Genomic DNA, 22,640 nt, shown 5'->3' on the forward strand with positions numbered 1-22,640 from the left:
CTTATTTTAGGTCACTTAGCAGCATATATAATAAACCTGACCCAGTCTTCGGTACTATTAATTGGAGGAAACAGTATTTCCTATAAAATAAGTGTAAAGAACCCCTGATGTGGTCTTTCTGTTTAGTCAATTGAGTGCAACCTAAAATTAATAAGCATCTTGTCAGTATAACATGTGGAGGAGACGGGGACAAACAAGTCGTTTAAGGATTCAGGTGGACCTGTTGCAACAATGAGAAGTACAAAATGTCATGTCAAAACCAGCTTTACAATGTCGGTGTGGGGGGGAGGGGGGGTATGATTGGGTGGGGGGGAGGGGGGAGGCTGGGAAGGGAGGTGAAGGGTAAACAAAGGAGGAGGCTGCAATGCTTGGTAAGAAATGTATGCATTATCCTGCCCATGTAATTGTAACCCCTCTGTACAGTATGTTCTCAAATAAAATAAAATAAAATTAAAAAAAATAAAATAAAATAAAATTAATAAGCATCTTAATGTCATGTAATAAATTCTCTCTTCTGAGACTTTTCCAAACCATATTTCTGGGTAGCTTTCAGTCAAAAATTCAAGTAGTCTTCCTTTAGTAACCTAAAACACCTCTTGACACAATAACCCAGCAATTTAAGTTAATTTTAATTTCCTGGAACAGAATAACCTAAAGCAAAAGAAATGTTCCTTCCTCAACTATATCAGTAAATGCAGCAGCCAACTTATCCATGTTTCTCTGCCAAGGTGGACATCTTGGGTGCATAAAGATAAGCAATAGTATCTCCTATCTCTGTATCTGTTTTAGCACATTTCTAATTATTCCCTTCTTTCGTGTACTAACACGGGAAGAAGCTCCCTAGATCTTGTTGGGGCAAGTCCTCATTCATGCCTCAATGTCCACACCCCTCTTAGGCAGAACACCTCTATCTAGACAACTTCCAGAAGTCTAGAGGTCAGTTTTGACTCTTCTCTTCCCTTTACCCTCACGTACCTGTTCATCATAAATGCCATCATTTCTCCCTTCAAAATACACCCCCAAACCAGACAGCTTCTCACTTCTTGTCCATCACTGTCTTCTCATGCCCACAATGAGGCATTGAGAAAATGTACCTTTTACGCCTAGGGAAATCTATCTATACAAGAGTAGGGGGACATGCTTGAATGGGCCTCTCCAGGCCAGTGATCATGTGTTCCATTTCTCTCTCCTCTTTTCCTTTTCTCTATCAGAATCCTGGCACATTTAATCCTGCCTCAGTGGCTCTTCTAGGAAAATGTGAATTACTAGCCATCTACCTTTGGAGCCACAGAAATGTTCCTTGCTTCCACCCTTATCCCCACAGTCTTTCCATGCAACAGAGATATCTTAAAATTGTAAATTATAACAGGCTACAACCCATGGAATCCTCAACTTCAAGCCCTTTGTTATCTAACCAAATTGCATGTCCTCAATTTATGAGGATCACTGTTCAGTTACCCCCTTATCAGATGCCTCCAACTTAAATAAGAACTCCACTCACTCTTCAGCTTCCATGTGTACTTTTTTGTGGCTGATTTAGGTGTACCAAGACTCACCATTCACCTGAGTAATTATTATCTGCCCTTGTCACAGAATGAAAGCTTCAAGATGGCAGGGACTCTCTCCAACTTTTTATTGCTAGATTCTCATTGGCAAGAACATTGCTTGGCACACAGTTTGTGCTCAACAAAAAACTTGGACGAATGAATCAGATCACAATGTTACTTTTTTTGTGTGTACCAGTTCTGGGGCTTGAACTCAGGGGTCTGGGCACTGTCCCCTGGCTTTCTTGTTCAAGACTGGTGCTCTACTGTTTAAATCACAGAATTATTTCCTGCTTTTTGGTGATCAATTGGAGCTAAGAGTCTCAAAGACTTTCCTGCCTGGACTGGCTTCAAACCGTGATCCTCAAATCTCAGCCTCCTTAGTAGCTAGGATTAAGGCAGGAGCCACCCAGTGTCTGGCTTAAAATGACCTTTATATGACCATATTTGTCACACATGATTTGTTTTCCACCAAAAGCATTCTTGGTTCTATTTTGCATTTTCCCTCTCTCCTTTTGGAGAGAGGGAAAAGTGTAAAAGGACAGTAAAAGAAGATACATCTCCCTGTGTCTCTGTGCTTTCTGTACCTTCATCCAATGCCCCAGGCCCTTTCAATTCTTTTCTCTGTCACACAAAGAGATTCAATCTGTGGGAAATGGATCCTTTCTACATTCAGCCACTTCATCTTATTATCTGACTACCTTCATCTGGCCTCTTTCCCAAGACCCTCTGCTTCTCCTGTATATCTGTTCTAACTAATGGCAAAACATCATATCAGATTCCAGATATCACAAAAATCCCAGACAACACCTTCATTGCCACTTCTCTGGTTTTCTGTTTTCCTGAGCTTTCGTGAGAATACTTCAACATTTCCATCACAGATCCACCCCCTGGATTAAAAACTTGAATGTACCAAAAAACTTCAATGGCCACATCTCCTGATGAGCCCTAACATTATTCTGGATTATATGTATAATACTTTTCCCATTCCATCTAGATTTCAATGCTGGCTTCCAACTTCAACCACCAAATTCAACACCACATTCTGTACCTGTTGCCCCAATCCATGACTCGAGCCACAAGCATACTGGCCAACTCATTCACTGATTTAGTAAATGTTTACTGGGCATCTTCAGTGGACTCAATACTATAATGGCCATGGGACTACAATGTGAATAAGACTATTCTATAGGGCATAACAGGAAGACATATACTAAAATATACTTCAAAAGTAGTGAGATAAAGGCTGAGGAAGAGACTGGCAGAGAACTGTAAGAAGAATGTGATAGAACCTTATTGAGTTTTCAGATAAAGGAACATCTTTTTTCTGGAATATTTATTTCCATTCTCTAGCAACATACAAAAATGCAAAGTTATGGGACCTTATCTTCTCTTTCTAGCCTATTTACACGCATAATTATTTTAAATTATTCTCAGGGAGCCCTTAATTTCTTGCCTCTACTTTCTCTCATATCCTATCTGGCATGTCTTCAACTCTGAATTAAACCAAATGTCTTCTTATCTAGGTTGTGAAGCCCTTTTAGAACAAGCATTTACCACAAAAGGTCTCATATTTAATCGCTCCAACCTTGTTTGGACCTTTGTTTCTTCTGTCAAACATCTTCCGTATTTCTAAGCACCTTCAGGCTTTCTCATGCTCCCTAGCATTTATTTCAGTCTCACAAGCCTATCACCACTTTCATTCTGAGCAGTTCAGAGGAAAAAGTAGAAGCACCACTCATTCATTACTCTAGTACTGCTAACCTAGTAGTAATTACCCAGGTCACATGCCCTGTGGCTACTATCACCTCTCACTGAATGTCTAATTGTCCCATTCCTTAAATCTACATGTGTTTCTCCTACTCGACTACTTCATTACTTACTTAATTTATTTACTATGTGCGTGTGCGCACTTGTACACATGTGCACATGCATGTGCACGTGTGTACTTGCCATTCCTGAGACTTGAAATCAGGGCCTAGGGCACTGTCCTTTAGCTTTTTCTCTCAAGGCTGGTGCTCTACCATATGAACCATGGCTCTACTCTAAGATTTGGTGATTAATTGGAGATTTGGGTACCACGGACTTTCCTGCTGAGGCTGACTTCAAACTATGATCCTCAGGTCTCAGTGTCCTAAGTAGCTAGAATTTTAGGTGTGAACCATCAGATAGATACCTGGCCCTCCTCCTTTTAAAAAAGTGAGTGTTAGTGTTTACTCTAAGACAACTTCCATGATCAGTGCAACACATTCTTGTCTCCACCAAGACATGTCTTGGCTGGTCTTAAGGATGACATTATTAAATCCTACTGTGTCAACCTAATTAGGCCTCAAACTGGGCCAGTTTTTATATTATTTGAGAATTCATAATACCACCAAGCACATAGCCTGACATAGGTCCTAGTAAATGTCTTATAAAAGAACAAATGGATATACTATGCCTTGTTATCTTCTTCCTGCTCTGATTTTATTATCATATCAAAATTTCCATTTGCATTTAATTTTATATCTAATAATCCCTTTTACTAAAAATGATCCTGAGAGCTATATTACCAGTCACAGGTTTATAAAAGTATAGCATTTCTGACTGAAAAGTATAAACACAGCCAATACATGAAAAAAGTTAGTATTTTAAGTCATCTCTATTGGAAATAATTTTTTAGTTAAAGAGTCCAATCAGGGTAACTTGGTAACACAAAATCAGTATCTCATAGTGAGTTAATTACCACCATCACTTTCTTATTATTATCATTATGACAGAGGTAAAACTTGGATATTTTGTGGCTGTAGTTAGATTTTTATTAATGTGAAAGATAAAAAATGAACTCAAGAATTTAATGCTGTTTTGCAGTGTCTAATTTAGACCTCTGTTTACATGAGACACGCTAGGGAAGATGTGTTTGTACGTCTGTTTATAGGACACCAGGAGAAAAATATTTCCTATGCGAATTTTCAGTATTAACAAAAATAAATTAAAAAATAAAAGAGAAACTCATAAATATAATTTAGTAGATGAAAAAAGCACAAGCCAGGCACTGGAGGCTCACATCTATAATTCTAGCTACTCAGGTGGTTGAGATCAGAGGATTCTCAGCCAAAAAGTCTGTGAGATGCTTACCTCCAATTCACCAGCAAACATTTGGACTGGAGCAGGACTCAAGTTTAGAGTGCCAGAAAAGTCTAGCAATAGCGCAAGATCCTGATTTGAAGTTCTAGTACAGGGACCAAAAAGTCCTTTTTCCTTCTCCATAGGATAGCAACTTTTTTGTTGTTATTGTTGGCTGTGGGGCTTGAACTCATGGCTGGGCACTGTCCTTGAGTTCTTTTGCTCAAAGGCTAGCACTTTACCACTTTGAACCATAGTTTCACTTCCAGTTTTCAGTAGTTTATTGGAGATAAGACTCTCACAGACTTGCCAGCCTAGGCTGGCTTTGGACCATGATCCTCATGTCTCTGCATTCTAAGTAGCTAGGATTACAGGTGTGAGCCACCAGCAGCTGGAGGCTCATCATACTGAATGTATTCTATATATACATATACATATGTACACACATACTTCTATAAACTCTAACATGCAACAGTGTACACACATTCATATATAAACAAATTAGGCAAAATGCTTAACACTAATGTGAAAATCTAATTTAATATTCCTTACCTGAACCTGAGAAATTGTCTAAAGACCCGTCTGCTGTGGTTGAAGCAATTTCACTGCTGCTCATTGGCTCTGTTTTAACTACAAAAATAAACATATATCAGTCATTTGTGACGGTATGGTAGAGAAGATATAACATTCAGAGTAGTGTCAGGAAATTATTTTTAAAACAATTGCTTCCTATTGCCCATAAGCCATTAATATTCTTAAAAGAAGCTAAAAATCCACATTTTTCTAAGAAGACATTCTACTACTGTAAGTTATTCCTTAAAGCAGCACTTCAAAAGTAATTATATGCATTGTTACCTTGTTATTTATTAATGATTGCATCTCTTTTAATACGATGTGAGCTATTTCCTAGTGTTTGTATAAAAATCCATTATTAGTCTAACACTCAAAAGAACAGAGCAAAACAATTTGAAATGGGGAATAAATGGCTGTTCTAATACTAGCAAGTTTCCACAGTTGTCAATTTAATGGATATTATAATCAAGTCATACCAAATTGCTAATTCATCATATGCTTATATCATATATATGATTATTGATAAAGTCCTTTTGGGATGAGAAATAACTTTTTGAGTCAGGCTATGGAACTCTCCAAAGCAATCTACTTCCCTGATAGAGTAACAGAGTTACTCTATTGTACCAAGAAGATCAACCATGCTACATTCATTTCAGAATATATTTTATTTTTTAATGAAGAGCTAGCACTAGTATTCTAGGTAGAAATTTCAAATGAAGTGCCATCATTGGAATTTGCCTAGCTCACTTTGTGGAAGTTACTTATTTTCTTCTGCCAGATTTTTGTAATGAGTACAGTAATATTTTAAAGCCAACTAAAAAATGCTTCCATAATGAGTTCCCCAACTAGAGAACATTCAGGGAGGCTGGTCTCACATTCTAAAATGGGTGAAGATGACAGAGAAAGCATAGCTCTTCTCACAGAAGATCTCAGAAACACCTGAAGACAGATGCATGTAATTCATGGATCCCAATGTATTCTACCACTGAATAATACATTTTTAAAAGATGCATTTTTAAATAGATGTATCAGATAGCCACTTTCCAAAAAAAAAAAAATTTAGATGGTTTCTAAATGATCTTGGAGAGAAAAACAGTGATCCTGCCTGCTTGCAGGTAGACGACTTAAGGATGAAACTTTTCTGCCAGTTGTTTTAGGTTAGAAGTCTCAGTTGATGTTGGTCAATTCTGACATAAGCCTGTATCTCCCTTCTCTCACCAGCCACCTAATGATCTTTGCTTTTCAAAAACTAATTACATCGCTTAATATTAAATGAAGTAAGCCAGATTCAGAGAAACATAGCTTGCATGGTTTTCCTCATTTGTGGCAGCTAGAATGTGCCTATAAATCTGCAAGTAAATACACCAGGTGGTAAGCAAGGGGGTTACAAATGAATTAACCAAAATGACTTTAGGGAGAGTACAAATAACCCAATAAAATAAGTACCAGTACTTGCGAGAGGGAGGGGCCAAGGGGAGAAGACTAGAAAAATAAAGGGGAAGGGAGGAGAATGCAGACAAGAATTTATTGGACATACACAGAGTTGAAAAATGTAAGAGAGAGGGTGGGTCAAAGTGGGGGTGAAGATATTGAAGTAATGACTGTTCACGATGTGTTTGTTGTACACATAAATTGCTTTGTTAGATGGCAATACATTCAATATATAACCTAAAATTAAGATAAGTAAGGGAAGGAGTGGTTAGGAAGGGTGGGTAATAATATTAAAAGGAATGACATTGATTAAGATACATTGCATTCATAAACTACTTTGGTTGAATGGCAGCTCCTTAAATACTAAAGATAATAAAACAACTTAAAGATAATAAAAATATTTTCTTAAAAAACCTTACTTTAGTGGGGGGGGGGGGAGAGGACAGGAAGGGATGGGAAGGGGAAACAAAGGAGGAGGCTACAATGCTTGATAAGAAATGTACTCATTATCTTGCCCATGTAATTGTAACTCCTCTGTACAGTATTTTCACAATAAAAAAAAAAAAAAAACACCTTACTTCCACAACCATAGCTTTAGGGAAGTCAGCATTCCACCATTAGTACAGTTTCTGCTTCCTACTCAGTTGTATCACACCTAACTACCCTGAAAAAGAACTTATGTAATACCGTGGATGCATAAGACAATAGCTTTATTTTGTTTTTTTATTAGACGGTCCACTAATGGGATGTTGTGCTCAGAAGCAAACATTCCATGGTGGGCCCAAGATTAGAATTAGGTGTAATGGAAACAGAGCAGGTAAAATACTTATTACATGTCAGATTCTTTTCTTTTTTTTTTTTTTGGTCAGTTGTGGGGCTTGAACTCAGGGCCTGAGCGCTGTCCCTGAGCTCCTTTGTTCAAAGCTAGCACTCGACCAGCACTCTACTACTTTGAGCCACAGTGCCACTTACAGTTTTTTGGTGGCTAATCAGAGATAAGAGTCTCATGAGGACTTTTCTGCCTGGGCTGGCTTCAAACTTGATCCTCAGATCTAAGCTTCCTGAATAGTAGGGTTATAGGCACAAGCCACCAGCACCTGGCTAATAGTCATTATAATTAATCCTTTTAGACCACTGTACAGGTAGGTCTTAGAATAATCTCAAAAAGTCCCTGCTCAGGCACTGTCTTTGTGATTCACATATAAAACTTGAGAGTAGGGCAGTTGGGGGTGGAAGAGAGGGAAAGTAGTCAGTATCCCAAAGTCAAAAAAACAATGGCCAAAAAAAAAAAAATAGATGTGTTTTTGACTCCCAGGCTTATGACCACAGCTTAAAGAAATGGTAATAAGTGGCATTTTCCAATAGTTAGAGCTAGAGCAAGGTACTTAGGGCAGCACCCACATAGACTGTGGACCTAGTAGACAGCAAAACCCTCAGTCCCAGCTCTCCATGATACTCATTGCAGCCAACCCATTGAACTCAAGGGAAGATCTCAAGTAGAAGTTTAATGTTTTACTTCAGGAAAATGTGTAGAAGGAATTCCTCTACTGTGTAGAGAATATGTACAAATAATTGCTAAATCTAAGGTCTATAGTCCTTTATACTTGACTACACAGTTACTTATGAAAGCTTACCTACAACATAACCCTTCCATTCCTGTTCCCTAAAATTGACATCTCTGTATAATTAGCTTAATCAAATGCAACTTTCATTCCCAAGAGACACATGCAACTGTACTTGAAACCCATTAAATCTAGGCAAAAAGAATAGAAAGGAAGGGAAGATGATACTTCTCTCTTAGGTCCTAAGTTCATTGCCATTTGTCATTGTTCACATACACCCATCTATACACTAAGAAATAAAGACTCCCAATGAATCCAATTTTTAACAAGGCTCTCTGTCAAAGAGAAGAGGATGTCCATAAAGTAACTATCAGGATAGTCATGATTGTATCAGGGAGTGTAATTGAATACTTTGATCACCAGGGACCTGATGCTGAAAAGACTGGTGATTTATTGTAATGTAAAATAGTTTCTGAACAAAAGCCAAAAAAAGAACAGATATTACCTCTGGGCTTTATTGTGGCCAAGTGTATACCTACTGAAGAGTTAAAAAGACAAGAATTATCTCTAGCCACCAAAATTTTACCCATTCCCTCCCAGTAGTGTGAACACGTTTATCAATAGGCTGAAGATGACATAACAGAGTACCTCTCTAAGGCGCTGACTTTAAGAACACTTAAAAAACAACTCAAATTTTTGTCTTAGATTTTTAAGGGGCTGTAACATTTGAGAACAATTACCCGCCTAAGCCACCTGTCTGAAAAATGAAATACAGGAGTGATCTGTTATCCCCTAGCGATAAGATTACATCGACCATACTTCTTTCAGTTACATAACTCCAGTCCACTAAAAATAGTTATTTTTTTTCCTTTCTTTTTTGTCAGTAGTGGCGCTTGAAATCAGGGCCTATGGGCTGTCCCCGAGCTCTTTTGCTTAAGGCGGAGATAAGATTCTCAGGGACTTTTCTGCCTGGGCTAGCTTCAAACTGTGATCCTCAAATCTCAACTTCCTAAGTAGCCAGAATTACAGGCATGAGCCACCGGTGCCCAGCCTTTTTTCTCCTCTTCTACCATTTCAAATTTCCAGTCTTTCTTCTGATTCCTAAAGACCTTGAAAAAAAAACTCAGAAGTTCCACTTGGTCCCGTGAAAATAAGAAACCTGTCTTTCTTTACCATAATTTTAAGTGGAGATTCATCTAACAGATCATTGAATCTATGAAGAGCACCCATTAAACCACGAGACAAGCAGTCAGTACATATGACTATATTTCTCACCACAGATGACCAGAGCAGTTAAAACAAATTCACCCTAAAAGGATTAGCTCTACTTGCTGTGCTGAGAGACAGCCTGTGCTTTCAAGAAGTCACACAAAGCCTCAGGGAAGAGCAATGCCCCTGAACGACTCCCACGTCCTCCTCAGCCAGTATCTAATCCTTTCAGCTTTTTCTAAACATGATAGTATAGTTTGCCTTTGCCTGGAATAAATTCAGTCTTCCTTCCAACTCTGTTTCCTGCTGTGTGCTCAGTATCTTCAGATATTCAGTTGAACATCCATTTCTCTACTGCTGATGATTCTGTCCTGTCTTCTGCCTCAATGAGATGCGATCTTCAGTTTGGATTACTAAATGGTCCAGCTAGACCACTGCCTACAATTGCATTACCTACAAAAAAATACTACCTTCACTTCTGACCATCTTGCTCTTAAGACTCATCAGAATAACCCATCTTTCCAAGTCCGTACCCATTCTCCGGCTCTGGCTTCTAGTCTCCACCCCTGGCAATTATGTCTAGGCCTCACTATGTGCTGTTTAATGTCATTTCCCTAAGCATCTTCTCTCCAAACTCTAATCTCAGGAGGAACAATCTTGTCTTCGCCCTTCTGTGGCCATGAGCTTTTCAGAATAGGTAACAATTAGCATGCTGATTGAGTCTCTCCAATTGAATCTTCCTTCTACTTAGAAACACAGATAACCCTCCTCATTTTATATCATTGGTTAAGTAAAGTGCTAAGGACTGAGCCCAGGGCCTCTAGGCAAAGACTCTAACACTGATTTGTGTTCCTAGTTTTCTCTCAAGCATGGTACTTTTCAGTCTTCTGTGTCACCAAGTGTCTTGGTTTTCTTGGTTTTCTCTCTCTCACTATGCCTCCAGTTCTCTCCACTTCCTGCTCCCCCTCCCCACTTTCTTGACTCTCACCTGCTGTATCAGCCCTTTTTCTTATTTTTTTTATTGTAAAAATAGTGTACAGAGGGGTTACAGTTACATGAGTAATGTAATACGTATATTTCCTATCAAGCATTGTTACCTCCTTTTGTATCTATTATTTTACTAATAATTTTTTCCATTTGCCCAGTCTTTTCTCAATCTTGATTTTCTTGAATTCTTCTAAAGAACAGACCTTTCTCCTTCAGTTCTTTCATCATTCATCAATTCAACATAATAATTCCTCCTCCCCCATGTATATCTTGTATTCACTCCCTTTTTTCCCCTTTGCCTTCTTTATGGATCCATAATTCTACCTCCTCGACAGACTGAATTCTTTTTCATGGTAATTTCTTTCTTTGCCATAGCTTTTAAAAAATAACCTTCTTCTAGAGAATTCTAACCAATCCTTACATCCCAATTAGTTCAACCCTTTGCAATGTCCTTGCCTGGTAAAGTATTAAATTCAGTTTTTCCAAACATCTTTCTGAAGGAATTTATTTTGTGTTCTTTCTTTTTTTCTTTCTTTCTGTTTGTTTTATTTAATGTTATCATTCAGGTACACTGAAAGGTTTCTTTCACCTCAGTCTTCTCTACCTCTTATTTCCTCAGACCCTACTTGCAGTGTTACAGTCTAGACTTCAAGTGTCCCCCAGAGGACCCTGTAATAAAGACTTGATTCTTAGAGCTTTTTGAGATGCTGTTGAATCTGTATAAGGTAAGATCTCATAAAAGGGGCACTTATGAAGTCATTGGGGTTATGCCTTCAAGGGGGACTGTGAGACCTGGCCCCTTCCTCCTCCTCTCTTTCATGTCCCATCCTTAAGATGTGTCCATTTGCTCTGCCACATGCTCCAGTTATAATGTGTTGCTCCACCAAGGGCCTAAAACCAAAGGAGCTAACCAACCATGGTCTAATACCTCAAAAGTATATGTCATAATAAACTTGATTTTTCTTATAAGTTTTCTTATAAATTGTCTCTGGTATTTATTATAGTAATGGAAAGATGACTAACACATCAAGTCTAGAACTTCTACCATATTCCTCATGTCATTTTTTTTTTTTTTTTTTTTGTCGGTTGTAGGGCTTGAACTCTAGGCCTGAGCACTGTCCCTCAGCTCTTCAGCTCAAGGCTAGCACTCTACCACTTGAGCTACAGTGACAATTCCGGTTTTCTGGTGGTTTACTGGAGATAAGAGTTTCACGGACTTTCCTGCTCGGGCTGGCTTTGAACCGTGACCCTCAGATCTCAGCTTCCTGTGTAGCTAGGATTACAGGCGTGAGCCACCGGCAGCCGGCCATGTCATTTAAAAAAAAATTCATGGACACTTATTACAACAAACGACATGTCCCTATATATACATTTAAACTAAACTGTCCTGCTAAGATGTTTAATGCATCCTTAAATATACAGTTTTGCTTTATCCTCTAACATTAAGTATTATATAAATTTCCATGACTAAATGATATACATCAAATTTAAACCCAAAACACCATATTTTGTTCAATCATTCCTGATGTATTTTCAGATATGTTTTTGTTTTTCTTGAACTTTGAAGCCTTTGTGTCTCCTTTTTAATACTTATGCTACTCTATTTTGTATTTCTTAGTCTTATCCATTTTAATATGCCATAGATTTTTTTCATGGTAGAAGCTTCACCTTTCATGTTATTATATTTCTTTAGAATTAAGCACAATACCTGGCTCACAGTCAGAACTCAACATTTATTGAAAGAATAAATTTAAAAGTGTGCAATGGACTTAAAAAGTAGATTACAATTGACTTCATGCCATTAAGTATATTCCATTGGCAATTAAAAACACCACTCAAATGTAAGATGACTTCTATTCCTCTCAAATTACCACTGAGAACTTATACAGAGGTTCTTACAAAGTATCACTTACAGGATGATACATGAAAATCAGCTAGGTTATTTTGAACAAATTACTATTTGGAGAAGGCATATTAGCATCAATTAATATCAATCACTGAAACTTTTGTACGTTTAGAGAGGACCCTGACTGATTGAGTAAAAATAAAGGTAAATAACATCACAGATTTAATAATAATTCCTTGGGTATGATCATCCAAAAGCAAATATTGGATAATGCTTTGTAAAACTGCCTTAAAAGTACCCTTTCTAAAGAAACTCATGACACAAAGTGGCTGCTGTAGAACATAATAGAAAAGTACAGTGATTCAGTATCAGGATGTAGGTTCAATGAAAGTATCTCTCATAGATTTAAGGAGTTTCTTAAACAATACGACGGAAATGTTTTATGCTTTTAAAAATTGTCAAATGATTCAAAAAATGAACAAAAGCCAACATGGGTATATGTAAAAAGTATGAGTAAAATTTTTACATGAGATGGGAAATAAAAATGATCTTTACAAATTTACACACTTAAATGGTACATGACTTTAAAAAATATGGGATTGAATTACTCTCAATAGCCATTTAGCTATTTCTTCACTGAAAAATGTACATATTTGTAGATGCAATGTTTTTAGTCTCATTTTAAATATGAGGTATCTCTTTAGGTTTGAACTGGCTTTATAGCCTGATAAAGAATTATTATCCCTCCAAACATTAAAGTTACCTTTTTCATTTAAGAAAAACAAAAAGAGGAGAAAAACATGTTAGCTTTTCAAAATAGCACAGAGTGCAATCTTAAGAAAACCACATGAACAAAAGCTGACCAAACTTGAATCATGGTGCTATGGTTCGAAAATGAAATATCCTCCACAGGCTTGTGTACTGGAGCTTTGGTTGTCCATTGAGGGCTTTTAGGAAGTGACACGATTCTGAAGGTCCTGACCTACTGAATGAGTAGATTACTTTATGGATTCATAACATTATAGCATTATTAGGTGAAAGGCAGGAGGTAGGGCTACCTAGAAAAAAATACATCACTGGGGATGCGTGTGTGTGTGTGTGTGTGTGTGTGTGTGTGTGTGTGTGTGTGTGTGTGTGTGTGTGTTGATCCTATGTCTTGAACTCTGGGTCTGAGCACTGCCTCTGAGTTCTTTTGTTCAAGCTAATACTCTACTACTTGAGTCATAGTTTTACTTTTGGCTTTTCTGGTAGCATATTGGAGATAAGAGTTTCATGGACTTTCCTGACTAGGCTGGCTTTGAACCATGAAATGATTCTCAAAGCTCAGCCTCCCGAGTGCTAGAATTATAGGTATGAGTTGCTAGCAACAGATAAATCCTTCCTCTTTTAAATTGTTTATGTGCAGTGTTTTTTATCATAGCAATAAAAAATTAATCAACACAAATGGCCAGCAAGGAATACTAGTCATTTTCAAAACCTGGTATTAATAGGAAATCTTTTGTATTCGAGTATAACTGAACAGGTAAAGGCCTAGGCTAGTAGTGCTGTTTTGTGAATGGAATGATAACTGGTTACTTTGAAAGGGCTTTTGCAACTCTGCTTTCCTCTTTCTGTAATTCTCATTCTTGTTACACCAGCCCAGCTTCTTCACACATAAAATCTGGACAGATCGCCCAAGTCTCCATCCTGCAGCTCATCTCTCCCCAAGTCCAATCTCTCCTTGCAATTGATGCCAGGTTAATTCTTGAAACATTTTCACCATATCAGTCCCTTGCTCTAAATATTCAATGGCTTCTCCACTGGTTCTAGGATGAAGTCCAAATTCCTCAGCCTAGTATTTAGAATGCTCCACATTTTGGCTCCAGCCAATTCTTCCAAGCTTATCTACTAACAATTCCTTCTTTTTTTTTTTTTTTTGTTAGTGGTGGGGCTTGAACTCTGGGCTTGGGTGCTATCCCTGCCTGCACTCTTCACCTCAAGGAAAGTGCTTTACTGCTTGAGTCACAGCGCCACTTCCGGTTTTCTGGTGGTTAATTGGAGATAAGAGTCTCATGGACTCTCCTGCCCAGGCTGGCTTAGAACCATCATCCTCAGATCTCAGCCCTCTGAGTAGCTAAGATTACAGGCGTGAGCCACCGGCGCCCTGCCTTCCTTCTTTACCTAATGTAATTTCCAGTCTCTCAAACTATCCTACCTTTGTTCATACTGTTCCTTCATTTAAAATGCATTCCATCTTTTCTTAACCTTTTCACATTCTACCCATTTTCCAACACTCATCTCAGATTCATGTCTTCCTTGAAGCTTGGCCAGAATGTAAAAAGCTGAGGAGCTTTTTCTTCTGAACTCTCAAAGCATTTTTGTTTGGATCAGTAGTTTCTAACCTTCTAGAGAATGAAATTCCCTTTCCAAAACCAAAATATTTCAGAATTCAAGTGATAACCTATTTTTAATCTGTGTATGAGGAAAGTACATGACAAAAACCTACTGAGAAACTATAGCTAAAAAGTTGTATTTTAATAAACACAACATATCCATATATGAAAAAATTATATACACATATTTGGCTTTTTAATTTTCCCATCAAACTATGAAAGATTTTGAACAAAAAGTTTGTTGACTTTTGGTACTAGTTTTCCAAGACCTAGTATTAGGGTATTTTAAGTCATAGACTAATAAAAGTCCTAGTCTTCATAATTTGTTTGGAATAATATTGCCTTTTAGTTTTTATGAAATATTCAGAAACTTACTTCCTCCAATGAGACTGTGAGCTTAAGGCAGAGATAGTACACATTTTTCTTTGTCTATCTTTAAGAATCTAGAAGAATTCTTCATGCATAGTAAAAGACAAGTAAATGTTTGTTTCTCTTTTCTCTCAATAATCTACTATAAAATTTAATAAAAGATAGAAGAATTATATAACCAAGACCCAAAAAAATACCACCTTTACTCAATAATGAACAGTTTAGTCTACTTATTTTGCTTCAAAAAATATACTTCAAAATCAGTTGGAGATATAATATTTCAACATTTATATCCTTAACTAGAGTTCATGTTTATGATCTTTTTAAGCCAAATTTATATAAATTAAAATGTACCTATCTTAAACATGCCATTTGATGACTTCCAACAGACACACGCATTCACAAATATTTTTAGCTTATTACAAAAATGGAAACATGATGTAACAGCATGAAAAGATAGCCCATTTCAATAACTTAACAAATACAGCATTTTCACTTTCTGACACGAGCAATATTTATATAACTTTTAGATGGATGGTAGTAATTTAAAAAGCAAGTATATTTACTGAGCTTCTCTATAACTTTGACATTATGCTAAGCATTGTCCAAGCAAGCAGTAGCCCTTGTGTTCCTCAAGGTGACTTTATCATCTATTTGTTATAATTGTGTGCCTTCAAAGATGAGGAAACTACAACTTAAAGATGTGAAATAGCCACTCCACATCCCCACAGCTAGTGTCAAACTTTTTAAATTAATTTCTCTTTTCTCAACCTACTGAGGAGTCTAAAGCCTTCCAATTATGGTTAGTAATCATCCTTAATCCCTTCCTCTGATACAGACCTAGACAATCAGCGAATGACAGCATAGGATAGCTTGGGCACACCAGGACACTGAGCAAAAGTGGATCACTGTATGTTGCAAATTAGCAGATGGTAAAATAAACCAGTGGATAGAGATTGGAAGCAGATGAGCTGGCTAGGACTCAGAATCTCAATCATATCAATATGGAAAAACAGTTGATTTGCCTAAAATGTAATCAATCTACCAAATGATTACTATCCTTTTCCCATCCTTCACCAACTCACGGGAGCACCCAAACAGAAATCCTACTCATACTAAATATTAACTAAGTAAGTACTTACTGAGTACCTGCAAAGGCTGTTTGGCAATGTGAAGGATCCAAAAGAAGAGATAATATCCTTTCGTCACGTAGAGATACTACAGTAGCCAGTCCCAAAGGATATGTTTCTTTTAAAAAAATATAACATTTGTTATCATTTAATAATCGATTCTATTTTCTAAACATGTGGTAGAGGCCTGTAACTGGTCTTACTATCTTAGATAAACTAATCATAACAAGAATAAAGTCCTTATTTTACAATGAAGCAAAGCATAGGCTCAGAGATAATTAGATAATAATAGGCAGTGGCCATTAAGTACTTTCAGAGAATGAGGCTTTGTGTCTAACTCCTTGAACCCACTTCCCATCAGTAGGTACAATATCATCTTCATTTAACAGATTAAGATGCTGAGGCAAGGCACAGAGGCACAACACTAACTAACTGGTGAGTGCAGAGCCCAGCTTCTGACAGAGGCCGCCTAATTACTGGTGCCCTCTGGTTCCTATCTCCAAAGGATAAAATCCTCCTACAGTCCAGCTTAAATTGCCTCTTGCATAACACTGCACTGAGTTTAGTCATACAGCAAAATTCATGCACTCCTATCATGTAATGCTACTTTCCTGAATCTAAGTATTGCTTCTTTTCCACTTTAACTGATTTGTGCAAAAGAGACAGTACTATGTAACTAAGCACACGCTTCAGGTAAAATATTCCTCTTTCTTCTTACCTAGGGTCTTTCTCAATCCTTACCATCCCTTGGATATTGTTTCAAAATGCTCTGCATGTTTCTTAAAATGCAAACCCAATCTTATACCACTCCTCCTTACAAACCTTTAGGCTTCCTAGACCCTGAACAACTGAATCCAAGTGCCTGAGCCTGTCATCTTGGGCCTGAATCTTGTGCTTTGCCTTGCCTTGGCCCCATCACTACTATTTGGTGTGTGCTTCTTACACTACACACACACACACACACACACACACACACACACACAGGTACATGTACCTTCTATACAAACTATGTTCTTCCTCTTATTGCATGCAGGATGTATCATTACTCCTTTAATTTTCCCGACCTTAAAAATGCTTACTTTCAATTACTTTCTATCTTGCAAAAATACGAAAGAACTAAGGGTCCTGTAAGGTCCACTCCTGGACGGTGAGCAGACTCCACCCCTCCTCGCAGCAAAGTCTCCGCCCATGTGTTACCTAGGCAACCGGCACACCTGGAAGAGGTCTCATCTGCATCTGCTGAAGTCACCTGTGAATTCGATGTGGCCACACCTTTCCCCACCCCTACCCTAGATAAGGCCTAGCCCAGGGCCAGATGCTCTTTTTCCCAGGTCTTTCCCAGCCTTGTGGAGGGCCAACATGGCCTGGTGCCAGGGGGAATGATGAATAAACCTACCCTTTACCTGAATACCAAGTGTGTGGTGTGGTTCTTACTCGGCTCCCTCTTTTTAAAAACCTAACAGGTACTAACTGCCGAAGTTGCGTCATCACTGCTGAAATACTTAGTCAAACAGTTTTAGTTTCCATTTGTCAAACAGTAAGTTAGTAGGGGTCAAATGCATCAGTAACTATAGGTCAAATTCAAAGCCAGTGTCAGTGGGTAGACAGCCTATGAAATTGACTAGGGACAGACTCAATTAATTGGTATGTGAAATGATCAATTTCAAAATTTTGAAAAATTTTACATACATTCTAGCATGGTCAATGTGTTTTAAGTCAAATCAGAAGATGTTCTGGTCATGACTACCTACATTATTTGCTTAAGAATATAAGGCATTAATTTAGCAAATATTGGCTGCTAACCCTTCTACTTGGAAACGAAGGACACAACAGATCAAGCTTGTCTTGCTTCAAGATTAGAGACTCCAGCAAGCAAAATATACCTACAAGTGTGTTTTTACCTTGGTCATAATCAAACACAATAACATAAAAAGTTTTTAAGCAGATAAAGCATTTCAGTAAGAACCAAGCTTTTCATCTAATAACCTTAGGAGTATTAGTTAGAAGGCAATGTTTTTTAGTATAAAGAATGTGGCTTTTGAGATTAGCCTAACCATTGAATACTTTGTCTAACATAGCTAATATGCTGCTTAAACAAACTGATCACTTAACATTTCAAAATCAGGTGCATAAAAGTCACCAGAAAAACATTTGTAAATTCAAAGGTATGCAGAGAGCCAAATGTTGTGTTCCAGCAATTCAGTTTATGTTTCTTATTTTGCTATATTGTATTGCTTCTACTCAAAATCCCCTTATTAGTAATAAATGCAATGATAACATGGGTGAGCATTTTAGGTTTTGTTTCATTTCACAGAAGGAAAAAAAGTGTTTCCAATTTGTATTAGGGGCATAAACATACCTCTGTGGAATTCATTTAGTAGAGTTCATCTACATTTTTTTGGTGTAATGGGATATTTGTGGAATGAAATAAAACTGAAAAAATCTGCAAAACCAGCAAATTACCATGAACATAATCATAATAAGCTTTCACTCATAAACAATTTAGGGTTCTGAAAATTAACATAAATCCTTGATTAGCTTCTCATAACATGCATTCTCTTGGTAAAGGCAATGTCTGTCAGTCACTAAGAACAACTTTATAGGTCAGATAAGTTTTTTCCTACTCAAAGTAGAAAAATAAGAAACACACACACACACACACACACACAATCCTATGTATGCCATTTTATCTATATATATATATATTGCTTATTCAAAATCATTCTTGGACATCACCAGAAATGAAGAACTACTTAAAGCAAAGAGTCTATGATTAAAGAGAGTGACATTAATTCATGTGAAATTTCACAAATTTCCCTGGAGAAAAGCAGAGGTTTCTTCCAAAGATAGTATGTTCTTAAGGAGATGTATTTCTGTTCATACTCATACTCTGATACAACCAGGACAAAGATAGGACATACCTCTGATCCTCCAGCCTATCTATAATTGGAAATAAATGGCACCATTTACATTTCATCATTAGGTTATCAAAAAGCCTAGCTGTCTAGAGTGTCTATTTGTAAGCAATAAGCATAAGAATTCTTAGTTTTACCAGAAAAATCTCCCCTTCAACTACACTACAGATGATATGCTAGAGCAGATCTTCTAGCTTTATGCCACAACTTTATTCTTCTGATTTTATTTTTCATCCTCAGGTGCTATTCTCTCTCCTCCACCTACATGGATCTCCTAGCTGTTCCTAGACTATGCAAAGCACGTTTCCAATTCATTGCTGTTCTTACAGAACTCCTAACAAATGTCAGCATTGTATTATGTGGCTATTACAATCGGATACTCAAACTCAAGAGAAATGTGACCAGATTTACCATCAACTATATTTCTAAGGAAGAAAATATTTAGTCGAAGCAGTAGCAAAACTTACAACTGCTTTTATTTCATAGTTATATTGTGCCAACCCAAATGTGCACATAATGATTATTGTAATGAAAAGCAGCGATGACTTCCCATCTCTGTTTGATCTCAGAGAGGCTTAACATAGTCAGAAGGCTGATGGAATGATAATTAAGCCAGAAGCTTTGAAAAGTAGTTAGAGAATATCCTATTAAAGTCAACCTATCAAAGTGATAGTTGAGTCTGATAGTTAGTTTGGGTGACCACAGTTAGAAATCTCACACACTCACACACTAGGACGTAAGGACAGGGGATAACTACTCCTGGAAGTCATATTCAGAACAATATATTTTCATCATCTTTTTTCCTGGGAGTGGCATTCTCTAATCTAAAGGCACCAGTCTGTCAGGAAAAGCATGAATGTTTAAGATGAAGGTTATTAAAAGAGGCATTTACAGATAATTCTCATTACCTTTCTCCATAGACTAATACAGTGACCTGAAAGTCTAGGCTCTGGACTCAGATAGAACTATATTCAAATACCAGTGGTAACCTTTAAGAACCATGCACCTTTAAACCTGGTATTGAGCTTTTTAAGTCTCTTTTGTCAAACAGAAGTAACTATATTTATAAAGGGCATAAAATCTAATAGCTGCGCAGCACTAATAAGTACCAAATATGAGGTAAGTTTTATAATACATGTTCCAGCAAGCCTAAGTAAGTTCTGCTATTTTCCCCACCTAACAGATGAGAAAAGCAAGCTACACCCAAGTTCATTTGCCCAAATTCATTTGCCCAGCTAGCAAATAATGGAGGTGGCATTCAAACTTACACTCTTAACCATTCCATTGACAATCTTCAAAAACTTTTGAAGATTAATGCAACAATGCAGGGAGAGTGGCCAACATAATGTTAGAAAAAGCAAGCTATTTATAAGCAGCCATGTTACTATTAGCATTACACATGTGAAAATTATTAATACATACATATACATATATACATATACATATCATGGCCGATATTAAATTCCTGCAAATTAATTTCTCATGGCCTTTGCTTAAGGACATTGATCAAGATGCATCTCAGGATTGCAGTTTAAAGCTAGCCCAGGTAAGAAAAATCCATGAGTCTCTTATCTCCAATTAACCACCAGAAAGCCAGAAGCAGAGTTGTGACTCAAAGTGGTAGAGTTGCTAACCTTGAGCACAAAAGCTCAGGGACAATGCCAGGCCCTGAGTTCAAGCCCCATGGCATCCCCCTACCAAAAAAAAAAAAAAAAAGATGCACTGATATGTTGAATTGAAACTCCTTTGTACAACTACTTAAAGATAATTTTTAAAAATTAAGAATTCAGATTTTTGGGTATAGACAAAGTTTTAAAACGTCATTTACAAACTTCTTTACCTCTGATTTTCCTTAATCTCTCAGAAACTGCATTATGTGCAGAATGTAAACAGTAATAAAATTAGATTACTATGTTTCTATAGACATCAGTATGTTTGACCACAAATATACAAATTTGGCCTGTATACTGCAGCCACAAACCATAATCTTATACATATTCACTCTAGTTTAGATATTTCCTATAAATAAGTTTTCTTAGAGATACCCTCATTAGACAAAATTGCATATTTCTAAATTAAAATTATAGTGAGAAAAACAAATTCAGATTATTTGCTTTGTAGAAATGGCAACATCTTATAATAGACTATGGTAATAAAAATGTATATAAATGAAACAACCTATCATACTAAGTATGCAAAACACAACTGAGTAAGTTTTAAATGGGGCAATTTAGCCATCTAATTCAAGATTTTAATCTGTTATCAACTTGGAAATCTGATATACTAATTCAAAATTACTATTTGAATTACCATGAGAATTCCTGAAATTTGTAGTGAAGATCCCAACTTTCATCTGGTTTTAGGTCACTTAAAGATACATTTATCTGAGAAAAAAAAAAACAAAAAGAAAATACAAACAAACAAAAAAATATGTATCTGTTATGAGACCAGTTTAAGTAAGCTTCTTGAGTTTGAATCTGAATTTACAATAGAGGAAACTTCCAAGTTGAGCTCTTAATTTCTTCATTCACACCTCTTTTGAGCTTTTCCTCACTCCCTACCCACAGACAACCAAAAATAAACACTCAAACTAGCAACAGAGTGGATGACTAACTTCAGGCTCCCAAGGACTTAAGACAACCAGAGATAAAGATAGAAAGAATCCCTGCTTTGCAAACAAGGCCCTCATTAGGTGTGTAAATAAAAATCCTCTTTATTGTTATAGCTTTGAGTTCTTCTGAAGAAAAAGTTCCCAATGACTTTTCACACTTAACACAAACATCAGTCCAAACCTTTGCCAGAGCGAGAAATGAACATATACTGAATATAAGAAATTCTCATAATCAAAGATTTGATGTACAAATGGAAACATCAATATACAAACACCTATTTCTTAAAAATTACACTCAAAACTTTCTCTAGTGAGAAGTTTCTAGTCCTATAACTCTCCAAAAGTGTAGAGACAACACTTCAAAGATCACAATGTGTTTTTACAATAATCTACTGATGTTCTGTGGGTTAAACACTAATTGTTTAATAGTAATTGAATTGTTCATTAATGCATCTGGAAACATATCACTTCTAACAGTGGTCATTCTGATTCAAGCCTAGCCTTCATTTATGCCAATATTATACTATGTCTACCTAATTATATTTCCTGTTTCAAAGATTTATAAACTGGTAATACCAACAACTAAACTGTAACAATAATACTCACAGAAAAGCTGAAATATAAAAATAGGAAAGGCCAAAAGCTTTGAAAAATGAAACATTCAAGTAACTATTATAAGTGAGGAATATGTCATCTAGAAAATAGAAAAGCACAGTACTTGATGTTATAGTTTGGTGTTTTTCTGCCTTTATCCCTTAGATGAACCATGAAAATAGGCACTAGCCTGTAAGTACAGAACCTACAAACATTGAGTCTTATGATAATTTGGCAGCAGACTTAAGAAGAAATTTAATATTCTGTGCCTTGCCATTTCATTCCTTTCTTGTTTGTTCTTTAGATAAAGTTAGGGTTTTTGATACAGGAGATTTTCTTGTTTTCTTAGCCTCATTATAGGGACAAGTAGTGGCAGGAAATAAAACATGGCT

At 36.8% G+C, this 22,640-nt stretch overlaps 1 protein-coding gene across 2 annotated transcripts in view; it reads right to left on the reverse strand.

Annotated features, from left to right (window-relative positions):
• Nucleotides 1-22,640, reverse strand: part of Eya1 (EYA transcriptional coactivator and phosphatase 1) — a 136,656-nt gene that overhangs the window by 108,691 nt on the left and 5,325 nt on the right. For both annotated transcript variants that reach the window (XM_042666172.1, XM_042666164.1), the window contains exon 3: nucleotides 5,202-5,279. In XM_042666172.1, the coding sequence (XP_042522106.1) occupies nucleotides 5,202-5,279 (78 nt within the window). The remainder of the gene's footprint in view (nucleotides 1-5,201; nucleotides 5,280-22,640) is intronic.

The sequence above is a fragment of the Dipodomys spectabilis genome, unplaced genomic scaffold, assembly GCF_019054845.1.
Source record: "Dipodomys spectabilis isolate Male_0828 unplaced genomic scaffold, ASM1905484v1 ptg000015l, whole genome shotgun sequence".
NCBI classification, from domain to species: Eukaryota; Metazoa; Chordata; class Mammalia; order Rodentia; family Heteromyidae; genus Dipodomys; species Dipodomys spectabilis.